The sequence below is a fragment of the Limulus polyphemus genome, unplaced genomic scaffold (genome assembly GCF_000517525.1).
Source record: "Limulus polyphemus unplaced genomic scaffold, Limulus_polyphemus-2.1.2 Scaffold3155, whole genome shotgun sequence".
NCBI lineage: Eukaryota > Metazoa > Arthropoda > Merostomata > Xiphosura > Limulidae > Limulus > Limulus polyphemus.
This window is the reverse complement of record NW_013668765.1, coordinates 25,775-36,906: the sequence shown is the minus strand read 5'-3', so window position 1 is coordinate 36,906 and position 11,132 is coordinate 25,775. Positions and strand designations below refer to the sequence as shown.

At 34.6% G+C, this 11,132-nt stretch overlaps 1 protein-coding gene across 2 annotated transcripts in view; it reads left to right on the top strand.

Moving 5' to 3' along the window:
- Positions 1–11,132, top strand: part of LOC106468765 — a 60,835-nt gene that overhangs the window by 43,508 nt on the left and 6,195 nt on the right. For both annotated transcript variants that reach the window (XM_022397129.1, XM_022397128.1), the window contains one exon: positions 9,615–9,674. In XM_022397129.1, the coding sequence (XP_022252837.1) occupies positions 9,615–9,674 (60 nt within the window). The remainder of the gene's footprint in view (positions 1–9,614; positions 9,675–11,132) is intronic.

Sequence of the window (11,132 nt, the reverse complement as noted above, 5' to 3'; positions counted from 1 at the left end):
ATGATGCATAGATCTTTCTTAGATAATACCAAGTTACTTTTATTCCTACTGTATATATATATATATATATATATATATTAATTTTTGAGTGGTTTGATGGTACATAGTTCTTTCATAAAACCTACTGAAGTTTTACTTTTTGTATATATGTTTTGATATATTTCTTTTAGTAGAAAAGGTCTGATCTGAATATCACTCACTTGGCCTCTTTTCAAGTTGCATTAGTTTTAAGCTGCTAAAGGTTATGGTAAGTTTGACTGGTAGGAAAATGAGTTCCACTTAATTCAATAAATCCAATATGTATTCTGCTAGAGACTAAAATGACAGAACCTTATGCCATAAAACCACAGGTTTTTAAATTAAGAATATTTTGGCAGATTCTTTGTGTGTGTGTATAAATGTTTTCATACATTTAGAGTTTGAAATTTTATTTGTACATGTGTAGGGCCATATTCCAAAAATATCCTTAGAATAGCTTTTGTAAAGTTGGTGCTATATTCTGAAAATTTTCACTAATTTCTAAATTTCTAATAACTGTAAGGAGCTTTTATTGATATGTCCATATACATTGAAATTTTAATTATTGTATTATTGGGCCACTGGTTTGTTTGTTTGTTATGGATTTTGCTCAAAGCTACACGAGGGCTATCTGCGCTAGCCGTCCCTAATTTAGCAGTGTAAGACTAGAGGGAAGGCAGCTAGTCATCACCATCAACTGCCAACTCTTGGGCTACTCTTTAACCAATGAATAGTGAGATTGACTGTCACATTATAATGCCCCCATGGCTGAAAGGGCAAGCATGTTTGGTGTGACTGGGATTTGAACCCGCGACCTCCAGACTGTGAATCAAGCACCCTAACCACCTGGCCATGCCGGGCCTCGGGCCACTGGATAGTTTATTGGTGATTTCCCTTGGTTACAATCTTTTAGTATATTTTTATTGAAATTGAAATCTTTGTGGAGGTTGATAGTTGTTTATTGCATTTTAAGGTAAATTATAATAAATATATGATTAAAGTATTATGAAACAACTAGAAAAATGAAACTTATGAAATTATTTGTTAATTAGAAAGTAAAAAAAAACTGTTGAATATGTGATTTATGTGAAAGACATACAGGCCACTGGTATGTGGTGTTAGACAAAGTGATCAATGACATACCAAGTTTCTGTTAAGAAGTATAGTCTCATAGTTTTGTATAATTGTCATTAATACACTCTTGGGACATGGCATAGCCTTGTGGTTATGGTATTTTGACTTGCAATTGCTGAGTTGTGAGTTCAGATTTCATCACTAAATATGCTTGCCCTTTCAGTTATAGGGGTGTTTAATGTGATGGTCAACTCCTCTTTTTGTTGGTAAAAGAGTAGCTCAAGAGTTGGCAGTTGGTATTGTTGACTAACTGTCTTCCTTCTAATCTATCACCTCTAAATTAGGAATGGCTAGTGCAGATATCCCTCAAGTAGCTTTGTACAAAATTCAACAATCATTTGTTGATAAAAATGCAAATTTTGTTAAATGTTTCTTGATGAGATTGTGAGAATGATAAAGTATGGACACAAGCTATAATCCTCTTAAGTTAATCTGCCATATTTTGACTGGAACAGCATTTCTCCATTGAAATTGGTGTACATTTTGGTCTCCACTTCTACTACCCCACCTATGTTCTGTAAAACAGCTTTAGTAGTTGATTTGGTATTTTTTAACCTAACTGTATTAAAACTGGGGAAGTAGCAAGTCACTTGTGAATTATATTAAGTGACATATGTATGTGCAAAGGTTTCTTATTATTTGTTTTTAAATATATGTGCATTTGTTACAAAAATCATATGATGGATGTTGTACACTAATTCATTTGTGAATTTTTCAAGTTAAAATGCAGTGTATGAAATTTCCCTAAAAATAAACTAGAGATATTGATTTGGAAAATTAAAAAACATTAAGTTAACAAGCTAAAGATTTTACTCAATCTCTTATCTATAGAATATCTACTAAATTAACAGGAGAAAATTTTTGAGGTTACATATGTTAAGATATTTCTTTGGTTTCACTGATTCTTAATACATCAGTAGCCTAGCTAAGTATGTTTTCAAAAAAGATAAAAACCATTGGAACTTTTATATACATTAAGTGTAATATACTGTTGTTTGTATGGGACCTGATGTTGTAATTGAAGTAACTACATGATCATCATTGAATTTTTTCCTCCTCTGCATAAGGGAAATTCTATGATGTTGAGTTTAAGTGGAAATATAAATACAGTTTTTATGTTTAAACTACATGTACTGGGACATCTTTTATACAATTTCACTAGCTTTTCTTTCAATAAAAATAAAAATTGTAGTTAGATTTTGTCTTAATCCTGTCATGTATATGTCTACATACACATTTGTATAATACAACAAATTTTAACAATCCACATACTGTCATCAGATTTATTTTCAGTCACATGATATTATAATGGGATTAAATGATGAATTGGCAAACAAACTTGGCCATTCAATTAGTGGACCTGATTAAAAAAATCTGACCTTTTTTCGCATTATGTTGAAGCCTAAAAGGGAAATAAATAAGGATCAGAAAGGGCCAGTACAATCTCAATGTGTTGTAAACTTGGTATTATTAGATTTTTTAATAGGAGTAAGAATATTTTGAGAAATTATGTATTTGTGTGTTTGTCTGTTTATTTTGATAACTAATTTGAAATCAAAGTATCATTGAAGGAAGATTTTTCTGGCCTTTTAAAAAGCCTTTTTTAATTTGTCTAAAAAAGTATGTGTTGGCTGAACTGTAATTTGTAAAATTGTTGTAAATATACATTGAAAATATTAATCAAAATTTTAGTATTCAGTCTTCACAACACTATTCCAATATATGATGTTTTTAAATAACTCGGCTGTGTTGGTTGTTTTTTGAATATAGCAGCATTTCATCTGTGGAAAAATTGTGGAAGTAAAGCCTGTTGCTTTTAAGCTGTTTCTTTTTATTGGTACCAAAATTGGCTATCCTGATTTGTATTTTTCTTTTTTTTTTTAATGTACTGCAGTGTGGTACAGATATATTACTGACAGTGACTTAAATCTGGGAAACATTAAACAGATATAACAAAAAATATACAGTGAAGCAGGGTTTAAACTGTTAAGCTTATTCCTTTGATTTTCTTCTCACTTATCTATTTCTCTGAGATAAGAAAGACACGCATACAGTGGTACTGAACAAGAATGAAAGTTTTTTCTATGTAAGTATCATAATTAACTCTGGTTTAAGATACTGATACACTGGTAATATTTTGTGACATACTGTTATTTGTTTAACATGATTAATTTGCAACATATGTGTAAATGTAATGTATTCTGTTTTAATTTAAATAGAATTTTATATTCCAAGATGATAACTAACCTCTGAATATAGAAGTGCTATCTTTCTCACATGACTGCCTATGAGGTTTTTATGTCACTAGTCTTGAGGTAACTCCCACCTAAGTTCATTTGTGTAATGTGAACTGCATTGATGCATGATGACTTCATCGTGCAACAAAAGCCCTCCACCAATAGGAGGGTGACACAACTTCTAGGTGCAGTATAATGTCATTCTTTTCCTTGGCACTGTACGAAACAGATGTTATCAAATTTCTTCTGACTTCAATTTCATTAGATTTGCATTCATTAATGGAACTTTGATTTCTATCTTTTGTCTTCATGGCTTTATTATAGTAAATTTTCAAGTGACAGTGACTTCAACTTTGTCCTCTGTGTGTGTGATGATATTACTCACACAGCCCCTATCTCTACTATAATGTCTGGGGGAGCATTGACTGAAGAAGTTACAGTCATTGTGCCAAGTGTTGTTGGTCTATTATGCATACTAAGTCTTCTGTTCCCATCCATTCTTCCAACATTCCTTCCATCCCATTTTGAGTTTGAACAGGAGAAAGACATCTTTGATTGCCTGTTTTCTCCTCAAGAATTTTCATTGGGCACCTCCCCACTGGTCGAAGAAAGCCCTCAGCCTTCAACACTGTTTCAAGATTTGATCTGACAGGTATGTTTCTTTCTCTCCCTTTCACCCATGTCTTATGGTTCTTCATGTTCTTTGTCCTATGACCCTAATCCTCACAATTGTTTAGTCTTTCATCCCTCACCTGACATTCATGTTCATGCATACTCCCTCCTTGAACAACTTCACACCTGTCACCATATGCCTTATAATTTCTGCCTTTCTGATTCTCATATCCTAGCTTACTGTGATTCTTCCTTTCCTTTTCTTGATTCTCAATCTTTGGAATCTATTTTTTTGCTTGGAGAGCACACCCTCTGTCTCATGTTTCATTCTCTAGTGCTCACTTTTTTATGTCTTTGTATTTTTCTCACCACAATTCTGTCTGAAGAACTTTATCGTGCTCCAGATGAATTTTCAGGGGAAGTTCATTCCCTTCTTTCTACTGCTATGGTCCATACCACTTCTTTTTGCATTATCCTTGCTTACTTGGTTCCTCTGCTGTTGGGATTTATTAGGTAGGCATATACTATTTACTAATGTATGCCTACCCACTTCCTATCTGTTTAACCATTGTCAGGCTCCCTTTCTTCACCCTGACATCTTTGGATGTGTTCCTGACCTGGGCAGAGGTGGCCTGTCACCGATTTTCATTATATTTTCTGGTTTCTCACCTCTCACAACCTTGCTCTCCAACTCTTGTTCCTTGACTGGGCAAGTCTTCCCCTCACCTTCCTGTTCTGCCTTCTAGACCTTCTTCTTCTTATCATTCTTCCCACTGTCTGCCATCATGTTCATTGCACATTTTGTTGGGGACTATCCTGTTGTTTTGGGACTTGTGGGCAACCATCCTTCTCAGTTTGCTGAACTTTGGTCACAGTTTCTTGCTGACAGATGGGTTTTTCAAGTCCCCACCCATGGTATGTCTGTCCAGTTCTCTTTGCCACTCTTCCCATTTCTTTTTCTCCTCCTTCCAATCCTGTCTGTCTTCAGTGTCTCAAGGAGGAAGTATTGGATCTCTTGGCCAAGCATGCCATTGAGATTTTATCCAACCTTTCTCCAGTTTTTTAGTCTCCTCTCTTTGTGGTCCCCAAGAAGACTGGGGACTGGTGTATTGGAGTTGACCTTTCATCTCCTAGTCATTTTCTGGTCATTCCACATTTTTGGATGGAAAATTTATTTTCTCTTTGGTGGTTGTTTTCATCTGGTCTATTGATGACTAAGATTGAGATGTCGGATGCCTTCTTCCACATCCCAATTGCCCCATCCTCAAAATATTTTCTATTATTTGTCCATTGGAATGTCATCTTCCAGTTGCATCTCTTCCTTTCAGCTTAGCATTGTTTTCTTATGCCTTCAATCAAGTCATGAGAACCTTTTCTCACCACCTTCATGAAATAGGATTAAAATTCCATTTCTGCATGGACAGTTGGTATCTTTCAATCATACCGCTCTTTTTCTGCAGGAGGCTGCTTGATTGGGGTGGCTTGTCAAGATATTCAAGTCTTTTCTCATGTCCACTCAGTATTTGTTACATCTGAGTATTATGTTCAACTACCATCTCAGCTAAGCTCAGCCTTCCCCTTCTTTGCCTATGTGTTATGAAGTGTTTGGTCACCAAAGTTCTTGCTTGTCCTTCTCATCCTATGTGAGAAGCTCTTTTGCTTTTAGGGATTCTGGCTTCCCTGGAACCCCTTATTCTTTCAGGACATGAACACATGCACCACCTCCAGTTGACCTTGCAGAACCAATCAATTTCTTCTCGGGATCTACTGTCCTCAGTTGGGATCCCCCCTCTATACTTAAGGAATTTTCATGGTGGCAGGACAGTGGCAGTACTACCTCCATGGTTCCCTTACCACCTCAGGCTGGATCTCCATCTCTTCACCAATGCTTCCCTCTTAGGTTGTGGCACTTCTCCAAATGACATAATGACTTCTGGCATTTTGACACAGGACAAGCATTCACTCCATATCAATGTGCTTGAACTTGGAGCTGTTTGTCAAACATATTCCCATTTCCTACTCCTGTTGATGGATTACTTGGTCATGATCCACTCCAACAATTCCAAAGATTTCTACTTTCACTGGTTGCCATTCCTCAGTCAACTCACTGTCTTTGAGATGGGTAAGTGTGTATATATTTTTCCTTTTTTATAATTCAGGATCCTGCCAGGGTATGCTCATTTTCCAAAATCTGCATTGAGATAGTATAACGGAAAGTGCTCAAACCATCTGCCCTAGTTCTCCAGTGCCCACTGTGAGATGGGGTATTCTGTAACACCATTTGAGGTACCCTCATGGTATATAAATGTGTTCAGTTGTCCAATCCAGACTTTACCAAGTCCAAGGACTGTTGTGGACAAAGCCTGCACCAGAGAGGTGGCTGCCTACTTCTTTGGCTCACACCTGCCTGCTTTTAAAAAATAGGGATTTCCAATCCCCCATTGCACTGTCTCCAGTAAAAGAACTTTCTGACTGATGGTCTGATGAGAATCCAGCTACTTTTTTGGGTCTCCCCAGAGCGAATTCTCTCCCCTTTTTCTTTGAGTGGAGCATGGGAGACCCTTGCCCTTACCAGTTCATAGCTGCTGGGGTGTGGACCATAAAGAATCCTCAGTTGTTGGACTTAGTGCAATACGGTGAGATGGGAGGCAGTGGTGATGCTGTCTGTGTAATGCAAGTTGCCCATTACATACGTATTGTGCCCTCTTCCTGCAGCCAAAGCCTGTTCAGAAGAGTCGAGGTGAGCACACACTGTACAGTCTGAACATGCCCCAACCACACTACACATATTGGCTCACTGACACTGCTTGTGTGCAAGTGCTTGGATGGTCATATTCTCATTCTGCCTGTCCATGTGATACTAAAGGCTCATTTGTCTTCCCCCATACATTGTGGGTAAAAAAAAAGTATACCCTTGTTTAGATGAGATACAGTCTCCCACAGGTGTGCGTATTTGGATGCCATGCCATCAGATGTCACACTCCATGGGCTCCCCCTCAGGCACTTTCTGAATTGAGCTCACCCTAGGTAAATGTTTGCACTGGCCCTTCCACCATCTCAGCATGGGATTCTAGCATTTCTGTATGTGGAGGTGAGTTATTATTTCAGAAGTTAATGTTTTGCTAATCTGAAAGTGTATATCTGATAGATACTTACATCAGCATACATTCCCACCTGTCCTTCCACTTCCAGTGTGCATTTTTGTTGTCTTGCCTCATTAAAGAATGATGTTATCATGAGTGTAAGTGTATAGAGGGAGTTACTATGCATAGATGTTATGTCACCTTCCCGTTGGCGGAGGGCCTTATGTTGCATGATGTCATATGCACCAGTGCAGTTCACGTTAAATCTGAACTTAGATAGGAGTTACCTCAAGGATAGTGGCATGGAAGTCTCATAGGCAGACATGTAAAGAAGATAGCATTTCTGTGTGTGGTGGTAAGCATTTATCAGAAATACATTTTCATATTAGGGAAATGTCAACTTTTCTGATTGATTTGGAATTTCTAGAACTTCTCTTTCAAAAAAAGAATTAAAGCTGAAGGCACAAGCTCATTGAAGTGACTGAACGAATAATGATTTTCAACCCTCTCAGTTCTCCAGCACTTAATGCTTTGCTTATGTATGTAATAGTCTGTGACCTATAATAATAACAAAATAAGTTTGAAACTGTAAGGAATCATCTAAAAAATGTTTTCATCATGACTCTTAGGAAAAATATCTTATTCAGGCTTGCGCCTGTTCTGTTATGAATATGTTTGAAACACTGGGTGCATACATAATATATGTTGGTGTTGAATGTTCCATGGACTATATAGGTCAAGATTTGTTACATAAATAAAATATCAGTCTCGATGCTGATGTTTTCTTCAGATATGCACTTCATCAAGTCTCTTTTAAAGGCCTCACCAGAAAGATCATCCTCTTTAAGCAAATGTAATCTATAGGAGGTTCAGTGTCATTACAATATTATTTTCCAGCAAATGTCTAATATGTTTCTGCATGTGAATGTGTACAGAGGGTAGGAACACTTTTGTATATGGGTATTGTCTATATTAATGAAAAATTGAAGTAGTGCTCCAAGATACATGTTACAGAATTAGGATGAATAATATACTGTTTTTATTGTGAAGAATACTGTTTGGGAAATAATAAAAGTATTTTAAGACTTCTATATTTTTTATATTGTACTTTTCCTGGTGATTGGTTCAATCTTTAGTGTTGATTGGTTGTTCACAGTCTGTGGCAATATTTTAACTCTTTACATTATGTGGATTGGATGATAAAATTAATTTTTATTTCCTTATATTTATTCATCCATTTTGGTCACTCATCTTGTCCCTTATTTGTACATGTTGGTAGAATTAAAGTGTCATTCTGTTAGATATGTTGAAGTTCAGAAAAATTTTATATTTTGTTGTATAATTATTGTTGCAGGCTTTTATTTTCTCAATAATTCTATTCATACCTTCCTATTGTAAAAATAACAAAAATTATTAGAAGAGTTATTTCATCCTAATCTTCTTTGGTGTCTCTCATAAAAGTGCTATAAAATTCATCCAAAAATTACTAAGTCCCATTTAGCTTATTTAATCAGTAATCCCCAAGCTTGCTCTCAGATAGATAGTTATGTTTTCAGAGATCTTGCAGCTAGTAATTTATTAGTAATATTGAACAGCCCCCTTGTGGCACAGCAGTATGTCTGTGGACTGACAATGCTAGAAATCCAGTTTGATACCCGTGGTGGGCAGAGCACAGGTAGCCCATTGTGTGGCTTTGTGCCCAATTGTAAAACAAACAAACAAATATTGAACAGTAATTTTTATCTAAGGTTTAAGTTCCAAGTTTTTCCACTTGATGATGCTCAATTCACACTGAATGGAATATATCAAAAATTTTCAGCAGTGCAAAAAAAGAAAGAAATGGTTTCATAAAGCTCTTATAGAAACATCAAAACTTTATAACTTTTCTGAAAGATATTTGCAAATAATGTATAAAGTAATATGAACGAACGTATTATACCTATCATAAAAATGTAAAAATGCTTTTTAATGGAACCCTGCTGTCTTTTGTTTTCGCTGTTTACGTGTATAATTATGAGTATATTTTATGTAAAATTACTTTTACAACCTATATAACTTAAGCTCCACACAGAAGTTTTTAAAGAATGTTTGAGCTCTCCAAATTTAAATGAAAACATGGATGTCTTCTTAAAGCTAAACAAACTGTTGTCTGTTTTGGTAAAGTATAAAAAGTATAGGGCTTTTTAGGGTACTTACCTGTTTTAGAAATTGGAAATTTGCACACAGTTAGCACAGTAGTCTTGTTGTTCATGGTTCATTCCTGAGGAAAAATTCATCCACTGAAATAAAGTTCCTCATGAAATCAGCATACTGAGGAAACAGAAGTGGACTGCACGAATAGGACTGAACTTAAGGAGAAGATGTTGTGATATAGACTTGATAACAACAATTTAGATGTTGATTTTCTGGATTTTTTTTGTCCAGAATAAGCTCTTAGTAAAATTCAATTACAGTGACAGTGAAAAAACATTTTATTGTAGTTTTTTGTTCAAGTGAAATATTGTATTTTTTGTCGTTTGTTGAATTTTAGAACTTGAATGCAGTTATGAAACCCAAGGAAATGAGTACATACAAGGGGATGTTACTTCAGGTGAGCGTGCATAAATTTGTTTGTTTATTGTGCAAGGCTTTTTTCCAACATAGCTTGGTCTTTTGCTTATGATTTTATCTTACACTTGTTTTAGCTTGTAAAATGAAACATACTAGATTATGTTAATTGACAGAATTCAAAGTATTGCAGTTTCAAGCTATGCAAGTTCTTGGCAACCCATCAAGATTGATGATACAGAACCTCAGTGCAAGTCTGTCATGTTTAAGTTTCCTTATACACCCAACTATTTCATTGTGGAAAAAATATACACAAAAGTTTTCTTTGAAATCTTTAAGTAACAGTCAGAGATGAATCATATATTTAAAGTTTTGAATATGAAATTCATTTATTGGAGTATCAATATATTGTTTCACTTCTTGAAATCACTTTGCTTACTTTGGTATTGTTTTACTTTATTACAATAGTCTGTTGGGTAGCTTCCCAAGTTGGTAAGTAAACTTACTGTGAATTGAACTTAGTAATGATTAATATACAAACTTTATGCTAATTGCTAAAATAGTTGTCATTTGTATTTGGGACATTATGTTTTATAATCATTTTATATTTCTTTACCCTTACTCTTTTTTTTCTTAATCAACTTCTCTTACATGTTTTTCACATGAATTTCACCCACGTAAGCTAAGTAGAGATGTTATATTGATATTAAACATTTGTATGTTGATATAATAATTTTTGACAAGTTTTACCTAGAATCTGATAGTGCTTGAAGGTTGTCTTTGCATATATAATACTCTATTTCTTTAAATATACTATGAAATTACAATATGGTACCTTCTTCTGAATACTACATTGATTTAACACTGTTGGGCAGTCAATTTTTCTAAACAAATGCTGTTATTTTTACTTAATTTATTATCTAAAATAAGGCTATTGAACTAACAGATCAATTTAATTGTTTCGACATGTGCTATTGATTGTTTCAATAAACAAATAATGATTTATATCCTAATATGGCGAAAAGCCTGCATCAGGACTACTAAAATAATATTGTAATTCCATACTAGAACAACATTTAGATCATATGGAATGAGCATTAATCCGATACCCATATTAACACATCAAGTAAGTAATTTTTGAAATTATTTTAAATTTGAAAGTAGATTTAAAATAAGATATATTTTCATTTTTGGAACTTAAATTCAAATACAAAACAGTATGTTGTCTATAATATATATATATATATATATATATACATAGTTCAACATCCAAAAAACAAGCTGTTTTCAGAGTGCATAGCACAGACTAGAGTGTCTTAGATACATTGTGAATAAATAACCCTTGTTCTAGGGTTATAGCTGCTGATGAGGCTCAGCTTTACCTGGAACTCATTTCCATCAAAACAAACGAAGTATAATGTTTTTATGTGTATATGATTGTTTCTTTATTATTATTATTGAACGTTGTATTCACAACAATATGTTGAAAGCTCACTATTAC